Source organism: Mya arenaria, chromosome 5 (assembly GCF_026914265.1).
Source record: "Mya arenaria isolate MELC-2E11 chromosome 5, ASM2691426v1".
In the NCBI taxonomy this organism is placed as follows: Eukaryota; Metazoa; Mollusca; class Bivalvia; order Myida; family Myidae; genus Mya; species Mya arenaria.
Genome location: NC_069126.1, coordinates 22,073,201 through 22,094,161, shown reverse-complemented (window position 1 = coordinate 22,094,161; position 20,961 = coordinate 22,073,201). Strand labels below are relative to the sequence as shown.

Sequence of the window (20,961 nt, the reverse complement as noted above, 5' to 3'; positions counted from 1 at the left end):
GAAACATTTAGCAAGGAGTTTCTATAGTTAACTGTTTTACGTACAAAATATTTTATCAGTAGATCTGAAACGTTCCAAATTTTAATGATCAAATGTGAAAGGACTCGATTGAATTAATTTCATTACCATTTGTCAAACTTGACTATTCCTCTGAAAGCCGGTCCGTAGTCGGAACCCATCAGCTTTATTTCCTGGTAAATGTCATGTTCCTGGGGACATTGTAAACCAAACGCAGTTTTCATTATTACAGTATTACACTTAAATATAAACTGCTATTACTGATTAATGAGGGAAAATGCGTAAAAAGTGATAAAATCTGCTTATAACTATCTGCCGTACCTGTATCAAAACGCTGGTTTTCTGTGGTTACGAGATCCACCCCTGCGAAAAAGCTTTTCCTTAAACTCTAAGATATTGTCACAACCAGGCAGGCGGCAGGAAATGCCACTGATCACCACCTCATCCATTCCACTACCCTCTGTCATTGTCAATAGAACACTTTAATATATATTACAATTTTTCATCTTTATGTTCTTCGTTCCCCTTTCTTATGCAATGATATAAAAAAACTCACATATTCACGTAACATGTTTTAAGATATTTTTAAGTCAGAAAATTATTTCATACGGCTAATTTTCATAAGTAATTGTCGCGTATAAATGTAAATAATAATACTATAATATGTAAACATGATTGCTATCCAAATAAAATACTTCTCAGACGAATAGCTTTACATAGTGAAATCACAAACTGAATGTCTGTCATGATATGCCACGTCTCAATGAAGGAATAAGATGAATTTATTCGCTTATAAATATACTCATCAAAATTATTCAAGGGCCACACTTTGCTATGGGTATATCTTCTTTAGTGTTTCAGGCAACACATTTCAATAAAATGTGTACGTATGGAGTTTATGATTATGTTTAGAAATAAAATAAATACATGTACAGGAAAGATAAATTAACATCGTATGAGAGCGGAACGCTCAGGCATCCATCCAAAATGCACCGATCATATAGGCAGGAAACACGCTATTTTAAGATGTTCAGTTAAACTACAGAAATTTAAGTGGACTTATTTGGCAAAGATGATTCTTTTATGATTATAAATGCGACGCATTACATAGAGGTAATCGTTGGCACGCACCGTGCTTATAGAAACAGAATGTCACATTCCACTACAATACAACAAAATACATAGAAGGGCTTAACATATGTTAAGGCACATTGGTTACTAATTCATGGTAGCGAAAAGCTTTCTTTTGAGAAGAGTGTATCACAAAGTTGTCCCTGTCTTGCGGCTTAAAACAAAAACTAGTGATATTTAAATATAATTAATTTATGTATTATCACATGATCTGTCAAATATTTTGTTTTTGTTTTTCATACGCAAGGTTAATAATGTTGTTCTTCGCTTTTTATCTAAACGAACTAGTAAGTAAAAAAACATGTATCATATGAATACAAATCTATTCATTTTTGCTTATTCACGCTACACTCATCAAATTGCATTGTGGCATCCCTATTCAAATTAACTGTAATCACACCCACACATCCGATTTTAATGGGTCTCTTTAAAATGCACTCTTAATCCCAAGAATTGTTCTAATGGGGGATACCGAGTTTAATTTGAAAGAAAGATGCAGAAGACATGGGTGTTTCTTACCTTATTAGACTACATTAGATCACAGTAAATATTTTAGCACTCACTAATCATTTAATAATTTTGTGTTTTCAGCTTTTAAAACACGGTTACAATCTATTTATCAGTAATTAATATTTTCCATAAATGCATTATTTAGTTAGCAGTTAAAGGTGTATCACTTAAAAATCATGTTTGTAATACAATTGTATGTATTGATTTGAATAGGAGTGTCACTTTAACATGTTCTAGTTAAAACTATTTGAAAATGCAATGAGGAACATTAAATGTGCGTAATAACCAAAATGTAACGAATGTATCAATTGAGATATACAGGATCTGACACGAGTTGTCATTTAGTATAAGATTTTATTGAACGAGTTCATAAAATTTGTTAGTAAGCGAGTGTCAGATCTGTTTTATCACATGTTTAAAACGGTGTTTAATTACCAATATAGTTCCACTTTCTGAACCAATTGTTTGGCAGCGAAATACTCAGATTGGAGTGACATCGATGCGTCATATAAAAGGTTCCAAATGAAAATGACGAAAATAGCAAGTAGTTATCAAGTTTGAATTCTGATAAAGCGCTTAACAAGTCACAATAATAAAAATGTGTAGCAAAATAGCCAACAACATGTATAACGAACAATTTTAACATAAAAGCCAATAAGTACACAAATTGATGACGTCATACTGAGAGTACTGACGCGGTTTATGTGACCTACATCGGTATGTCAAGTTTTACTTTGTGCACGGATTTAAAAGTTATTCGCTGTCGCTTTCTACGATGATATGGCAGCGTTTTTGTAGTGTACATGGAATTTCACAACATACAAATGATTATGGGGAAGCCTTCCTCTGTACTGCTTGGATGATGATGCTGAAAATGTTCCACCAAGATTGTTTCGAACGAACATGATGTTCAAGCCGCCATGGAATGTGTACTGAGAAGCCTGTGCTGCAGAATTCGCATTTGTGTTTTTGGTAAATGACAGCTGATTAAACTGGCAAGCAAATGGCATTGATTGCATACTGCCTGTGTTTGTCAAGATGGAGATGTTTAAAATGTTATCGTGTTGTAAGTCACTAATGTGGCTGTTTTTTGGACTGACTGGGTGGTGGTAGGTGGTGTTAGTAGTTTATACTCCGGGTCCCGGCGTGAGCACATTGAAGGGTGACACCCAAAGTGACAGTTCAACCACCGCACACCTATCCTGGGCGGTTAACCAGTACTAGGTGCCTTCACCTCTGCAAGAAACGGACATTTGCCAGTGGCAGTAGTGCAGTGCAAATGGTCGTTGGAGGTATTTCATAACCAATCACAACAGAAGTGACCTGGTCCGCCCGGAAATCGAACCCGAGTTGTCCGATTCGCAGTCCAACGCTCTACCGACTGAGCTGACCGGGCGGACGCGACTGGATATTTCTGTGACTAGTGATCTGCATTATCTGGTTTGGCGGAACATTGTTATCAGAAAGATTTTGAACAAGATGCTTTCTGGCACTATGATTTGTTAGCCGTTGGTCTCCTGGAAGTCCTACAGCTTCATTATTGAGGTAAAGTATTGGTTGGCGTTTAAACTATTTTGTTTACAAACAATGAGGAGGGATAACTAGGTCGCGTGTGATTAGTCTAGCCATTAGAATTGTCTAATATGTTATCATACACATGTGAAAGATAAAAATATTCGTATGGGTATCTTACACGGAAAACAAGGGTAATCATGTGATAAATATTGCTTTCTTTATGAGGTCAACAGATTTTGTAATGTTAAGTTGCCAAAATAATTCGACAGCTTTGTTAATACGTGTCATCTTATAACATAAACATTTCGATTGATTGCGCTATCAAAAATAAATAACAGGGCAATAAACCGTCCTTTGCCTAAAAAGTTATCTTTTTCAAGACGATTTATATTTGATGAGCAAACTTTATTGATGTGTGGTCCTAAGAGATATCGGGAATTGTTTTGTTCATGATGATTTTTAACTAGTAAATTAATTCATTCTGCATTCAATTCAACTACTTTTTTTTATCTAAATAAATCTTAGAAAAAAACATAGGCAGATGTATAGTTTTCCCATAGTTCATCGGTGTCATAACCTCACAGACAAACTATTTATGCGATTCTTATTAAATCACATATCTAAGCAGTTGCTTTAAATGCCTTTTTCATGAGTTTAAGCCACATTACTTATCATACGTAGGTTATCTCCACTGATTGGGATTAGTCAGTTTCCTTTTTACGAGAGCTTTAACATATCCTTTGACAACTCTCATAGTTCTACAGTTGCTTCCACCTGTTTCCATTTAATGTCATATTCAAAGAAAACAAGTTAACTGATTTTGGTATGTGAGCGACAGTTGCAACATTGTGAACTCTATGACCTAAATAATCAAGCTGTGTTTGGTTTACATTATCATCCTAATACTGAATCTGTATATTCAGCACTTTTTCACTGCCGTTTTTGTCTACAACATCATAAATAATGAGCTGAACAAACTAGCCTTTTATTTCATGTACGGCTTTATTTCAAGGTAAAAGTACTGATAAATATCTGCGTTTTGTCATTGTGTAACAAGTTTCTTTTTTTAATATCTTAAACGGTTTTCCAGTTAAAGTGTTTTGCAGAATGCCGCTGAAACAAAGACTATGGCAATATTCTGACTTTTTCTTCGATGAACAAACGAGCTTAACATTGCTGTTTCTTTATAATGACATTTTCCATTCATAAAGTATAACAAACCAATAATTCTGATTTTATATATGGCTGTAGTAGCCGCTTTACTACCTGTTGTGATATTGAAATGTTGTGCACGTCCATTTGTCTGAATTCACTGTACTGAGGCCATACATAACACACTGTTTTAAATAACCGAGTAATATTGGTTTCTTTTATTTATGTTTTTTTCTGGTCCAACACTCAATTTCAAATGAGAGTTTACAAAACAGACCGTGTATTTATTCTTGTTCGTATAGCTACACGTGCTTCTGAGGTGCTATCGTGCATGACTGTAAACTATAAAGTTGTATGAACACTTACATGATATAAACTTAGACTTATGCGAAGACGTTAAATGTGTGCTTTGCAGCCTCATTTGTTATGTTAAATGTATAATTTTAGTTTACTGTATGTGTGTGCATTGATATCTCATTATCAATTGCATTATTTGTTCGTAGTTTTTTTTACAATAATCATCTTAATGTTAAACAGCAATTATTTTGTTTACTGCTTGGATTACTTTGTTGTATATTATTTTTGCGTCACCCTGTAAAGATAATTTAAAGTTTTTTCCCTTTAGCTGAGAGAAGCCTTTAGTAACTGAAATAGCTCGAATAATTATGATTGACAATCAAAATTAATTTGCACAATTGTGTTTGTGTATGTTTTGATATGGACAGAATCGTAGAATTTAGGATTCTAAAAACTGTTCTTACCTTTAATAATCCTATTAACTGGATGGGCTTTTTGCTTGATTTCTTTTTGGTTTTGCCAAAGAAGTGTCGATCAATGGTGTATATTTTTGTAAAGGTTATGGTTTGAGCTTATCAAAAATGCACAGTTTTTTTTTAAGATTTCTTTAATTGTGTAAAAGAAAACTAAGATCAGATTTGACTTACCAGATTTAGGACATTTAGTGACGCTCCTTTCTTGAAGTATAGTATTAGTGACAGGGGTTTCTGTCCGAAGTTTTTATTTTTGGCAGTATTTGGTTATAAAATTACCAAACACTGAGTCAAATTCCGGTGAGTAGCACAAGTGGGTCTTTTAATTATTGAGAGAGAATGTCTATCGGAATTGAAAACTGTATTTCTAGAAATTTGATCGCTGTGCCAGTTTTACCTGCATTAGATCAGTTTCACATTGTGTCCAATCAATGCTACTTTAATATGTAAGGGGCGGATCAAGGATTTGACGTTAGAGGGGGCGGTACCCTTTGTTGACTTGCGCCCCTCCCTCGGAACCGAAATTTATTTGGTTTCAAGTGTTTGCGGGGGTGGGGGGGGGGGGTACTCCTTAAAGATGCAATTTCAATAGGCGTATTTTATTACTTTGTTCTCTTTTATCGAGTTAAAAAGTAAACTTGGACGATTTAAGGGGGCGGGGGCGTGATATGTAGCTGATTGATATACTCATTTAATGAAGTGTGTAAACTATAAGGCATGTATGGACCTGATTGTGTGATGGTGCACACCAGGGTTGCCTTTATTGGATCACTACTATATTATGTTTGACATTAAATTGATAAATTCATCACACCCGCTATAACACATTTAGTTTACCTTTCGAATTTTAGCTGAATTCATGACATGTTTTATTATTCCCCAATGAATCCTTGAATTAAATACACAATCTTAATTCTTCTTTCGAGATATAAGCCAGTACTTTATCGATGAAGAAAATATGACAAAATGAGATACCGTAATTGTCGAAAAAATCGGCAAAGTTTTTGGTATTACCCTATGTTATTCATTATTTTCTACTGTTTTACAAATAGTCATCAAGATTATGTACAGTGTTTTGAACTGTTGACCGGTAAACAGTATGAGCTGTTACCCGCGCGAGAGGCTACGTCATAGGTACGTCATGGGTTTTACCGTTTTATAAAAGTATTTGACTTTTTTCGTGTTTAAACCTAAATATATAATCAGGTAATAAAACAGTTGTTTCATGGACATTTATGTAACAGTCAAAACTGTTGTCCCTCGGAGTCGGGTATGACATTCTGAACTGTGCCAACAACTGTATACTGTTCATAAAATAATTTCTATACTTCATCAACCTAAATGTTGTCATAAATTTGTCTCCGTCTGCCATATTATATTCACAGAAAGATTACTGGGACATTCATAACTGCAACTTAACAGTGTCATAACTAGCGATTTATTTGGCAAGTTTGCCTCCGATTGTTCGCGACTGCGATTACTTAATGATCAGAGGGAATCGACAGCAGTTTTATTTAAAAAGTGTAGGTCGATGTCATATAAGACAACTGGTACCAATGTCACGAAAATAATTAAGTCAAATTTCAATCTCAATGTCAATTTTGTTGTATGAGTATTTCAAGGAATGCATCTGTCACAAGGCCAATGCACGACTAAACAAAAACACCAATACACTACTTGTAAATCGTGATAATGTGCACCAAGTATCAGAGTTATAACCCTAACTATCGTAGTAGTTATCTTCCAATACAGAACATATCCAAGGGCTTGTAACTATGTGACGAGTAAGCTGTGATTTACGAAAACTATGTCAGGCATAACTCACATCGTGATGTTGAGTACCATTAACAAGAGTTATCTCCCTTAAGGTTTTGAACAGGTTCGCAGCAGAAACTCCAATAAAGCCTAAGTTTATAACAAGAAACAAATAACAAGTAAGACAAAACTTGCATGTAGATCACTCAAGTTTTTTTTTTATTTACTTCAATAACTACATGTTAAGTAAAGCTTGGGAAACATATAGGGAATTGTTATAATACCGTGTAACCCTCATCTTTTCAAGGAAAAATTCGACCTTTAAAACACTATTTTCAAAAAAACAACATTTAGGGCCTTTAAAATTAAAGACTTCGTTATCAAGTATACATTTTTTTTAAAACAGACTTTGCCTTGCATTTTATCTAGTAACGTGTAAAATATCATAACGACATTCTTCTGCAATCTATAGACTGGTCTCTAAGTTAAAGCTATATTTTGGACAACATCAAAGAAATATGTGTCAACATTCAGATGGATATAATGCTGCCAACAGACCGACCGACCACCTGCCCACCCGCCCACCCTCCAATGAAACCCCTTGAAACGGTATTTGCGGGGGTATAATACTATTATGGCCAATGAATGACACACATTATAAATCTGTTGAAAACACAACATATTGCGTAATTCGTATATCAGTCTTTATGGTAGACAAGTCAAGCAGTTCTGAAATGAACCCTTTGAGATCTTAGTGATTTTAAGAACTTTTGGAAGAACTAGAGGAATTTGTCATAATATCAAAAACAACAACAACGACAACAACACCACTACCCACCTCACCACCACCACCACCAACAACTACCACCAAACAACAACAACAACAACAACAACAACAACAACAACAACAACAACAACGACAACAACAACAATAATAATAATAATAATAATAATAATAAATATAATAACAATAATGTCAACTTCTTTGAGAAGGTAGTTCTGACATCATAACAGAAAAAACATTCTTTTTTACAGTTTTGTCTCTTGCGAAAACAGTCACTAAAGAACAGTGAATATCTCAATATCACAGATCCAATCACAGATCCAATCTAACTGAGGACAGATATTACTGAAGACAACCAGAAGTTCTTCATCATTATTTTCGAATACCAAAACACATGTTACACAGTAATGTCATGACTAAATACTAATGAATACCTCGGGTTAAAAGAATAACGAGACTAAATTTTTAACACTTTATTCAGATAAAAATAAAATATAATGTATAAAATGACAATGGCAAATAATTGAAAATGCATGATTTCATGAATAGCCACACAATTGAGCTTTGCGCTTATAAAAACAAACAATGAACAGTTTCCAACCAATATTTGTGTTGTTAATCTGTTTTGTTTCGTAAATCACTTTAGTTATATAATAATTTAACTTTAAAGTGTGATAACGCCAGCGCACTGTAATCACGAAAGACTATTTCCGGTATTTAATACCGAGTGACAACAAAATTATCATTTTAATCCTTTTTAGGGTTCTTCAATTTGACATCTTTCGGTGGTGGAGGGGCATTATATAATTTTAATCTGTACAGAAGATTGGTGAACGCCCCGAGGTCTATTTGTCCATCGTCATCAGCCGTTGTTTCAATGAAGAACTCGATCTCCTTAGGGTCAAGATCCCTTCCGGTTGCGGTTTTTAGAGTTTTGAGTCCTTCCTTAGCCTCGTTTACATCGATCTTGCCGCTTCCGTCGGCGTCGATGTCCTTGAACTTCTGGACCACCTCCTGTGCGCTGGAATGGGGATTAGACGGTCTAAAAAACGGGGAAGAACAAAGAACAACGTAAATTAGTTTCATTCTCAAAGGCATTTAGTATTTGAAGGTACAACAGGAAATGAAAAATTGAGTTCTTGTTTATGTTTAACATATCGCCTACGTATCACGAATGACCGCTGATTTTAACTCATTGTTGATACTAGGCTGAATAAATTTACATTAGCAGATTAAATTTTATTTTTTACCAATCTGTTTATTTGACCATAGTTTTACATTTCAAACAATGGTCTGTTTCCATTAATTCTGTCACCGATGAGGTTTATAGAAATATCCCACAAATGTGTTTGGCATACTAAACAAATGAACTGTTTAACTATTTCCAGTATATGTTTCTACATTGTTTGTGCTTCTTTGCTGTGTTGTAGCTTTTAGACTGTATGTAAAACTCAGAATTGAAAAGGTTCAATGCGATTATCCTTTGCCGTGAACCTTGCCCTCCTTTTGCATACGAAACTTACACTGTTAGTGCTATATGGATGAAATGTCCGTTTATAAAACCAAGGGGGAGGACGTAATTTGATTTCTGGCAAACATTAAGTGAGAAAAATGTTTCATGGCAAAAAAAAATATGTATTTTTATTGGCAAGTGCCGATTCTGGGACCATTTTTTGCCTGGTAAGTTGACCTTTTTTTATAATTTTGAAAGATGAATGCGCCCAGTGTGTGGGGAAAAGCATATTCTTCAATCGACATCTTAGTTTGGTATCATAACTTTAAAGATAAAAAAGTTATTGAATAGATTGTGGCTCTGGAGGCAATGTTTACAAATAAATGTGTTGAATTTATCCTCATTTTTTCGTATTTTCTCGGCAAATATGGCATATCTCTGCATGTTGTAACCGTACTTTTATATATATATTCCTATCTTCAAAATGTCATGGTTATTACTCGATTGTACACGTTTCCTGGCCGATTTTGTGTACATTAACCCCCTATTTTGTTTAGTGCAAGCACATTAGCCCCATTTTGGTGACAACGCAAACAACCTTCTGCATCATTTCAGAGTCACCATCTGTTCATGATGTGCTGTAAATTTATCAACATACCTTTGACTAACTACAATTGTTTGTGTTTACGATTATACCATAGCTAAAAAGTAATACAACAGAAATAAGGGAGGCTACTCTTCGGTTTGAAACTAAAGTAACTTAGTTTTTTCTCAACTTACTGTATCGATACTTCTATCGATATCGGCCCTTGTCAATAAAATTACGCCATTTTGTTTGCCATGAAACATTTTTCTCACTTAATGTTTGCCAGAAATCAAATTACGTCCTCCCCCTTGAAAAACTGTATAACTATTTAACACTTAATGTTTGAATAATGCGATCAATGTGTTTCCCTAAAAATCTAGGACAAACACACACGCACTTTTCCGTGTGGGAATAATGTTATATAACCGTTAATTGTAACAAGCATTTCTCAATGATTTGTGATGTTTCGTCACTTCAAGTAACGTAAGCATGCTTTGACAATCGTGATTTTTGTCGTCGTTTTTCATGTTCTATATATAACAATACACATTGCATGGAAAACGAATGAACTTGAGTAACAAGCACTACCTATGCAATGTTATTTAAATCATGGATGCAAAACCATCTGCTTATATTAAAGCTGCACTCTCACAGATTGAACGTTTTGACAACTTTTTTTTATTTTCTGTCTTGGAATGAGCGGGTTTTTGCGAAAATGCATGGAAACCAATTATATAAAACTGCTGACAAAAAATTAGATCGCATATTTTTATATTTAAGTTCAAAAATTGATGTTTTATGCATTTTTCCTAAACCGTTAGTGACGGTTTAAGCCATAAAACATTATTTTCGAACAGAAATATGAAAATCTGCGATCTGATCTTTTGTCAGCAATCTTTTATCATTGGTTTACAGATATTTACGCAAAAATTTGCTGTTTCCAAGACAAAAAATAAAAAGTTGTAAAAGCGGTAAGTCTGTGAGAATGCAGCTTTAATGAAATCAAAAAAATATACTGTTACAACCGAACTTGTAGTCATACGAGTATTGTGCTGTTTGATAAGAGATAGTTTTTTTTCCAATCATTGGTCATGTATTATATATGACATGTAAATCACAATATGTAAGTTATGTATAAAATGAATCAAATTAGTAACAAAGGTTGTGAAGTCTAATTCTGATTGTGCAAACACAAATAACAAAAACTCAGACGATCAATGTACTTAAACATGCTCCAATATTGATATATTACAGTTTATGTATACCAAGTGATAAATACCTCATATTTGCTACGTCGGAAGGCAATATTTTGCTAAAAATGAAGAAAATGAACAAAGATAACTTTTCCTTTACTACACCATTTTAAATGAAACAAAGGTCAGTCTATGCCGCGTGAAGAGGCCGGCTTTCGTTTAATTACCGGAGTTGATTAGGTGATTAGTTTCATCAAGCACTTCGACAAGCCTGTTTCCAAAATAATAGTTTGACAGTGTTCCGTCAGACGGCCGTTTTGAGAAAAGGTTTAACCAAAGACGGGGTTCCGTAACCGGCGTAGACTGCGCTATGTTTCATTTAAAATGGTGAAGAAATAGTGAAGTTATCTTTGTTTAAAGTCTTCATTTGAACCGAAGAGTTGCATTCAGACGAAGCATTTATGACGTAATTTATCACGTGGTATAAACACAGTGTATCAATACAGACTCACACCCGCTTGTTTTGTATTGGTGGTGTGTTTTACTAATAACATCCAGTGTAGTAATTAATACAATGAGTTCCCCCTCTTTAAGCATGTGTGACAGTCTTATTAATCTTGAAATGTGATAATTATTTGCCCACGTCGAAACATGTTTACTTTGCTGGACATGTAAATAATAAAGGTATCTCATTGGAAAAGCTTTAAATTCCTTAGAAGCTTGGGGCAAAACACCCATCCGAAAAATCACGTATAGTTCCCTTGTAAAATTAACTCTGATATACAAATATCAGGGATTATAACAATTTCAAGGGTTCATACTGACACGTAACATGCTGACCACAAGCAAGTACAAACATCCGCTGAAAAAAAGTATTATCATTACTCGTACAATCTCTATAATTTTAAATTCGAATATTCTGACAATTGTTTTTAAACATCATCAGCTGAGCCCAAAATGACAAAAGTGGTATACATTCTAATGATCAATATATATTTTATAATTTTCAACCTTTTTATATAATGGTAGGATGAGTCAGTTAATCTGTTCGCTCCTAACCTAGTTAGAGGTGATACATGGTTTATTAAAATATTTCTTACCAGAGCTTATTTAAAGCACCAAAGATACAGCTGTTACATTTTATGTTCTTCTCTCTTTTAAGACTTCTTTTAGACACCTAGTGTCACGATTAAATGACTCAACCTACTTTTTAGTGTGTTATTGTGTCTAAGTATACAATGATATATAATGTATTCATATGTGTTGTTTGAAGCAGTTTGCACACTGTGAAATGTTATGTAAAAGTTTTATAGTCTCTTGTAATTCTTTAATAGAATGGCCGCATATATATCCTGTTTTGTAGATACTATGTTTTAACTGATTTGAATATATGTGGATGAGACTTTAATAAATAAATAAATAAATAAAAAAGAAAGATATTTTTTATCAATAAACTTGACTAAAATCTGACAGGAGCAACGGACACTTTTAAGAAGTGTTAAAAGTTTCCCTTAAAAAGTCATAAACAGTTAAAACAATCATAGACAACTAGTTGGATATTCAATTCAATTCGTTTCAACACATTGAGCTTGTTGCCTTTTACAGTAGGATACTTTCAACTCTTAAATGTATCAGTATTCATAATGCATCAATCAATTGTAACCACGGCCCCCAAGGTCACTAGGCACTGCGGAGCCACCTAGAAGGTAAAAACACGGCACATTCCCCCGCTATCCCTGGTGTACCATCGGACCTGGGTGGGGTGGGGGGATACAATTGACTGGTGCATAGCGTTCGTGGCTAATATCTGCAATTTATATTCTATATAGACATATGCCATATTACTACAAAAATCTCCCATTTTGCAGGTACTGGGTACTCTTTACATTTACACGTAAGACCATAAATTTGAAATGATACATTAGTTAGAAGGAAACTGTAGAACACGTTCTTTATTACATATGGTAGTGTCATTTCAACAAATAAACTAAAAGACTGAGTCTATACGATGTTTTTTGTTGTTGTTGTTTTCTTCATTTTTATCACCTTTCAAAAGCTAATAAACTGTGACCGATATATGAGAGGACGTACTTTTAAAAAACAATAAAAACAAACATACTGTGTTCCCATGCAGACATAGAACTGCTGGAATTCCCAGATGGACATTTGACCATTCTTGTCCTTGTCAAAAGTGTCAAACATCGTGCTGGCCTGCTCCTCGTCCAGACCAAACTCCGCCCGCAACATGTGAATTGCGTCTTTGCGATTCAGATGACGAACTTTGTTGTCCATGTATTTCTCAAAGAGGTCGAGAATCTCCTTCCTGGAATACAGAAAGAATCTCTATATGAAGAAAACGTGTGTTACTCCTTTTGGCAGGCGCGAAGCTTGGGCCGATTTGGGATTACATATATCGAAATTACCTCATTGACGGACAGCATATTAACCCCTTCACCCCCTACCCCTATTCGGTTTTTATTTCAAATTAGGGGGTTTTGGTATGACAAAAACTTCGACCGTTCAAAATTTAATTACGCAACTTCGTATTTGCGTGCAGTCAGTTACGCCCATGCTTGGTATAGGAGATAAAACTAGTAATGCAATCGTGTTGCGTTTACGCGGCTCGGTATTTTTCTCTTCCTGATACTGCTTGCAGTAAAATGGTTATTGTGGAAAAAGTGTTCCTGGAACACCGTCATGTGTTGTTTTCCTGTGTTTATTGACTTCACGAATCCGACGACGACTGAGAAGGCAGTAAACATGTTCAGTGAATTCCATCAATTACCGGAACACTCTTGCGGCTTAATTGCTCCTAATTAATGCCATAATCAGTCCTTTACATGCACAATGCCGTCTGTCGCTGAGGAACATTAATATGAGTGTACTTTTCAGACAGGTCCATTCTATTCTTGCTATACTATAGGTTAATCTTTCTTATGTATTATGCATTTAACGCTATCAAATGACACACATTTTACAGTTTATTGATACAAACAACCACAGGAACTAACGTCTGTCGAATATGTTTTGCAATACAACACACAGTAACAATTTCAAAAACTATTCGTATATGTATTCAACACCCGTTTCCAGTAACTGTTAATTAGCAAAGATTATCTTTATTTGAAAATCTTGGCACCACTTTACTATTAAATGCAACGCAGCAGACTTTGCATATTATGTTTTTCCACCTGTTTAATTACTACTTAAGCATACGGCGGTCCAAGGCTAACCTGTCTAGTAACACGTTGAACATAAAATAAAGGATAGAACCATTGAATTAATAAAACAGCGGTTACCGTACATGTGATGTTTGTCACTCTGCGGTTACCGTACATGTGATGTTTGTCACTCTGCGCTCTTGTTCTAATATAGGTTTAATTATTTTAAACATGTTGTTTTAGTTTACCGTGTATCATGTTTTCCTTACCAAAAATAAATCTATTCATCAACACTTTAGTTGAATTAATGAACATGTTCTTCATATCATAACTTGATTCACGGTTAGCTCGTATCTAGTTGTCTTAGTCATAGAAATGTGAGATACTTCCTGAATCTGCTGTTCAATGTCTGATTTGAACACAACTTGTTTCATATAACATTTACAATTACCTCTTAAACAGGATTATCAAAATCATAGAATCTACACTGGTAATTGTACAAGTAGACAAGTGGTGTATGCACCCAACAAAAGAATCACCAAATAATAAAGAAGAAATATATGTTTTGTCACTCTGACAAGCTGCCTCCTCTGGTTTAAAAAAAAAAGATATGATTAGTTTAGACGAGTACTGACATTTGTGTACGTTTAAACAGACATCATAATTGGTATATAATTGGTATTGGTACAATGTAATATTGTTCATATACTTATTCATTAGCATTTACTTTCCGTTCTTTCTTGTTATAAACTATAGACTGTTACTTTATTCTAACATTTTTATATCAAAATAAAGATTACAGTTTTAAGCATTTCCAGACATCGTTCAGGAATGTGCTGGTTTCAAAACCGCAGCATTACCAAGGTGTAAAACTTGAATACATCAAAAGCAACAACAGAAAATGTATCTCTAAATATGCGTCTTATCTTACCGGCCAGGTTGTAAAACAAAGACATGTTGTTATATCATGGGAAAGCAGATATAACTTCGAAAATTCAATAGCAATTTGGAGATAAGAAGTTGTTTTTGATTTCAATGAGAACTTATTTCGAAAGAAATTGAGAGAATACGTCTTTTAAAAAGGTTTTTAAAGTCGATCAACTTACGGAACTTTCCGGTTCATAACTCCTCGCATCATCTTGGCAGGTTTATGGTGTCTGTCTGAAAAGAGCAAAACAAATATAGTACAATGTGTCTGTAGAATTCCTTATTCGTAAGAAAAAACTTGCTTTGTTTCTTAAACTCATCCAGATTGCCACCACGCTGTATTTTTGGTGTTGACGTTAATAATGCTAAATTTTGCTCAATTTAAAATTATTAAGGCTTCTTATTTTCTTGGCTGTATTTCTCAGAATCAGAATATGTTTTCGAATACATGTCTCAGGTTGCTTAACCTCGCCATTAAAGGTTAGAAACAGTCAGATTGTATCGCATGATCTCTTTTTTATTCAAAGTTCTAGACATGAAATTCATGAGGTTAATTTCGGCTAGTAGTGAGAGAAGATACAGGCTTATCATTCTAATCCCACAGCCCATTATTGTTTCATCAACACCGTTTTGATTTCGATTATTTCAACTGCTGAACATATGGACTATGTATCTGTGTACGTGGCAAATGCATGTGTCATGTTCAAAACAACATTTTAAGCCCAGGAAATCATGAATTCCAACAATTCATCACCGTTCTTATCATCGGGATGGGTCTGGTATTCTGAAATATGGCGATAAGAAAATCCCGACCCGTGTAATGAACGGAAAGGCGAAAGACAAGAGCCCGTTTATTGGCTGGGCTTATCAGGATTGACAGATGAGTAACGTTTTTATGTCTTCATTTACAAAGCCTTCGAAACTCTGCCAACTGTATGTCAACAAAGTGATTCACGTTTGAATCACTAGACCTCAATCGATGTAGTAACCTGTTGTATAAATACGTTTTATAAGCTTTAACTTCGTTGATTTTTTACTTCTGCGTGTTGCTGAAAATTAAATGATTTTGAGATTAATTATAAAAAGCCTGAAACTGTTTTGATCTAATCTCGAAATATTGCTCGAATTTCTACAACCATTCCCAGTTTTATCTCTCATTTTACAGATGCTGCCGTGCGTTAGCTATTAATCTTGTGCTTCAAAGCGGAAGTAAAAATCGATTAGAAAATATTTATCTCCTTTCTTCATTCAGTAACATTTATTAACTAATATTGTTGCTTACATAATGCTTTACCGAAATCTTTAAATATGGCCAAAATACCTGAGACATTCTGTCATTTGTATGTCTGTGATATGCGTATGTATCTGGTGAACATGTTTTAAGCCTGCCTTAAGTTTAAAAAAAAATGTTTATTTGGGATAGACCTAGTACACGTACCTCAACCGGACATTTTTTACGCATATTTAGAAGGGTCAATGAACTAGTAATGGCCAATTTCATTTCCAAGACATCGACCCTTTTCATCAGACCAAGGTCTCTAGACTAGCCAACCAGTCACCCGGGATTAGAGAATACTTGTACACACAGGTGGGATTTCAGGATGATTTTCCTCAATAATAATTTAATTAGTTTTTTATTACTTATAAATATTATGTACCTGCTTAAGTAGCATCTCCATATTTCTGGGATTTCGAGTATTGAGTACCACCTTACACCATAACTATTGCAACATGTTTTTGTGAATTTGAAACGTTATGCCTAATTCCCAGTGACGGTAATTAGTGTTCTTACACAAGCGTTTGGTATACACAGATTGGAACTGTCATCTTAAATAAAGCGCTTCCTGTGAGACAATGGCGCCTTCCAAGAAACTGTCAGAGCGGGTACATGCTGTAATGAGCCTGTATGAGATCATCATAAAACGCCATCATTCATCATTATACATTGCGGTTTAATGGCGGCATATATCACCTTAATGGCCTGTTTTCAGGTGAGTTTGAATTACATCCTGACGTGTAAGAGTATATACACTCAATAGGTAAATGGGCGAAAACATATAATGCCTGCTTAGCATAGTATTTTTTTTAGAATGCTTGTAGTCTGATCACGGCCGAACAGGAAGACCTTTGATCTTTCGTTCTTTAGTAATTGTTCACATCCATGCAATCCATGTCTTGAATTTCATGTCTTTAGGGCCGTATTTTCATAGAAAATCTTAACTGCTGTTTTACTTATATTCTTCCAGTGATTAGGGCCTGGGTTTATTTAAAATCTTAAACAGCTGATACGCTTCTAAGTCATTTATCTGTTTTAATCCATCTTTTAATTGGTTAACCATTTCCTAAAAAGTTATTTGCTGATCTCTGTTTATATTATTGTTCCAAAACATTAAAATGATTGGTGGAATATTACTTTTCATGAATTTTAGTTGGAAACGTGTTAATGTATATTGCCATTGCAAATAGATATAAATGAGCCTTGGTTCAAAAGATTTCCAGCTTCATTAAAGGGACTCGCTCATGTAATTTTGTAAAATGCACTTTTTTGTATGACTTAATAAAATGTGGCAAATCATAGGAACAGTGTTAAAGCTATGATACAGGCGGTTGGAAAACAAAAGTTGATATATGCTCAAATATTGTCTTAGATATCCGAGATTTTGAATAGCGTTAGTTATCCTAATCTATGTGTACGAGTTCATGTGGGCCTGCCGTTTCGCTCTCAGTTTTCTAATTTTTGCTTGACTGAACCAGCGTGGGTCAGCAATCCCCACAAAATTAAACAGAATACTTTTTTTGTTGTTTTAGTGTATTTTTTGCAATTTCGGTATCGAAAAGTAAAATAGTTATTATGTTGCCAAAACATGAACGTGTCCCTTTAAGTTCTTCAAGTCTTATATGATTTCAAATGTGACTTTTCTTTTTCTATATGATATGTTTATATGTACTTATGTCGTTATAAAGTACACACATGATAACGGAGTTCCTTAAACATGAATCGCTGTAATGTCAGACTCAATTGTGACGCGTTTATAGTAACGTTAAACACACAAAATACTCCGAAAATGTAATAATTAACATGTAAAAAGTTTTTACATTTACTAAAAAAAGATCATCACTACATTACCATGATTGTTAATTATAAAATACATATTATAGCGTTAACTTATTAAAACATGCAAGTTCAGTAAACTATTAACTGTAGAAAACGGCCTACCGTATAACTTGATAATCAAGACAAATCCTTTGTCTGTTCTTAATTCGTTACAGTTTCAAGAAAGCGTTTCCTCCGTACGTCCTTCACTGCTTTCAAACAATTATTGAAAATGTTTGTAAACTTTGGAGAATATATACTCTCAATTATCTGAGGAATTACTCACAATTTCTATTTTTGCAGACGAAACTAATTTATGAGCGCACCTTCAGGATTCGTTCCGGTATGCAACGCATTATGGGAACATTGTTTTACATCTCATTGGTTAATTTTTTATCTGGAAACTTACCTGGAAGCGTAATCATACATATTCATCCTGCGAGTATACCCGCATATAAGCGTGTTACAAGTTGGAACCTCTCTCTACTCTAGGTATATGAATGATTGTATAGAGAGGTGTTCTGGACCGATTTCAGTTTATCCTTCCTTTCAATCTGTAAGCAATTTTAGAATCTATATCGATTCGATAGTGGCTTAAGGGAGGCAACTCTTTCATGCTTATCTCGAGTTCTTGAGGAAGTTGGAGAGTTGTTGTTCCTTAATTTTCGGAGACATTCGGACTTGTACGTCGTTTGTTTGTGTCTCGTTATTTCCCCTTAGAATGGATGCGCTGTGATTGAGCTCCAACATTTTGGCATTTTGTATGGTCCCGCACACTCTGTAAGTACAGATACTTTGCTATATGGTAGATTATGATTTGGTTGTCATGCATCTGCTAAAGTTTTAAACCGTAATTTAGTAGGAAGGTAATGTTATCATTCAGAATTTCTGCATGCTGTTCCCGCCATTCTAAAAATAGACGAGTGGAGTTTCTTAGTGACGTCACTTCATTGTTTTTAGAATGGAATGTTTGGAGTTTCCTAAGGTCGCCAAGTACATGTTATGTAGGACGATGTTTTAACAGTAACTTCGTTTTAAATCGATAAAATAAGTATTTTAAATCGTTTCAAAGTATTGGACACCGTAATAATGTGCGTAATAATGTGCTTGAGATTAGAGTACAGATAATTTGATATTTCTTCGTACTTATAATGGGTATGGATTTCAGCTCCAATTTATTAATGTTGCAAACAGTGTCAACCCAGATCGGTCACATGATTATGTCATTCTGTGTTTGGAATCACACTGTTTGATATTAAAGATGAATCTTACTGCTGCATAATGGTTTTAATATGTTCTTGTATATATGATGGTGTACGATCTAGTCACAAGTTGTTTTGTTTATTTGTAGTTTTTCACCGCACGCAACGTTATACGTCTCAACACATTGTAACCTATCGAGATGAGGATAATAAAATGGTGACACTAGCTGTGGAGTGTTATGTCATTGAAAATCCTAGTGACAGCATAAGAGGGGTAACCGCTCTCGGGATTAGAGCACCGGTACAATGCAAAGGACTTAGGACCTTTTTGAGAGGAAAGAGAATGGTACCCTGGTGGACTTCGAATCCATTAATCCATGACCTTTTTACGACTGAAAGTAGTCAATGACGTAGTGGCAGCATTAACAACAACCTCAGAAGAAGAAGTATGAAGATGGTAAATGAAGAAGCTGTTGAAGTGATTATTATCATTGTTTGCAGTTCGGGTCATGGGTGGTGAATATGCTTTGATATTATAATGTCCATACTAACTTATGCATGTTATGTTCATATTTATATAAAAACATCATTCTTGACCGATACAGCGACATTCAAAGTAGCAATCTTTTTTTTGTACGTTGGTTCCGGTAGCTGTAAAAAGAAAAAGCAGTAGCGTAATAAGAGGTTCAAAAAGACGGCAGAGTAAATAAATACTTGGCAAACTAGCACTCGACTGGTTGTGATTACTTTGCAGCCGTAGACGTACCGGTATGTACAGCGCATGTGAGACCGTGCAGGCTGCCGAGGGCATTGGTGCGTGAATCAGCCGAAGGAACGGCCATTGCCGCCCGCTCTCTGACTCACGGACAGACTTGAGACTGAAATAAACATGAACAATAAAGTAATTAATCATTACTAGAAATACACTTTTCATGTCTGATATTCAAGGGACTGAATTGGTTCCCTTCAAATCGTTCAAACTAATTTATATAAGCACTTGTCAAATAACAAGAGAGATTACGTTCAGGTGCTATGATGTTTAACTATGAAAAGTTGTACATGATAATTCCGATTTGCATTTCATTTATTCAAAACGCAATTATTTACATAGCAAATGTACTTACCAATAGATCACTTCATTTATAAATTCCACTGATTTCAAGTTTCGATTTGCTTTATGGCTTTAAAGCTGCTCTCTCGCACGTTTACTGTGTTGACAACTTTTTTATTATTTGTCTTGGAACAAGCCAATTTATGCAAAAATTCATGTAAACCCGTCATATAAGACTGCTGACAAAACAGTAGATTGCAGATTTTTATATTAAAGATCAAAATTTGATGTGTTCTGCATTTTTTCTTAAACCGTCAGTAACGGTTAAGCCATAAAACATTATTTTTGGATAGTAAATATGAAAATCTGCGATCTGATCTTTTGTCAGCAGACTTTTATCACTGCTTTGCAGATATTTACGCAAAAATTTGCTTTTTTGCTTATTCCAAGACAAAAAATAAAAATAATTGTCAAAACGGTAAATCTGTGTGAGTGCAGCTTTTAAGTATTTCGATCGAGCATATTTTAAACGAGATGATTCTTGGCACATTCAAGTAATCAATGTATTACATTCAAGTTAAAATAAGTTTTACAAAACATTGCACACATGCGCTCGTTGAAATAATTTTCCATAGAATCGAATCGAATCGAATATAATT

The 20,961-nt window shown here is 34.6% G+C and overlaps 1 protein-coding gene across 2 annotated transcripts; it reads right to left on the bottom strand.

Moving 5' to 3' along the window:
• Positions 1-8,093: 8,093 nt before the first annotated feature.
• On the bottom strand, positions 8,094-18,407 carry LOC128234999 (uncharacterized). 2 transcript variants are annotated; one of them, XM_052949673.1, is made up of 4 exons: positions 18,173-18,407; positions 15,135-15,189; positions 12,987-13,190; positions 8,094-8,677 (listed from the first exon to the last, which is right to left on the bottom strand). In XM_052949673.1, the coding sequence occupies exons 2-4, from the start codon at positions 15,164-15,166 to the stop codon at positions 8,383-8,385; spliced, it is 531 nt and encodes a 176-aa protein (XP_052805633.1). In that variant the 5' UTR covers positions 15,167-15,189; positions 18,173-18,407; the 3' UTR covers positions 8,094-8,382. The 2 variants fall into 2 exon arrangements, with proteins under 2 accessions (XP_052805633.1, XP_052805634.1); XM_052949674.1 differs by having other exon boundaries at positions 8,094-8,656; positions 18,173-18,405.
• Positions 18,408-20,961: the final 2,554 nt, after the last annotated feature.

Excerpts from the sequence above, each read along its gene's own strand:
- LOC128234999 (XM_052949673.1), bottom strand. The coding sequence starts at position 15,166 with ATGATGCGAGGAGTTATGAACCGGAAAGTTCC. Across the intron at positions 13,191-15,134 it reads GTTATGAACCGGAAAGTTCC|GAAGGAGATTCTCGACCTCT; the intron begins GTAAGTTGATCG and ends TCTGTATTCCAG. Across the intron at positions 8,678-12,986 it reads TATGTCTGCATGGGAACACA|ACCGTCTAATCCCCATTCCA; the intron begins GTATGTTTGTTT and ends CCCGTTTTTTAG.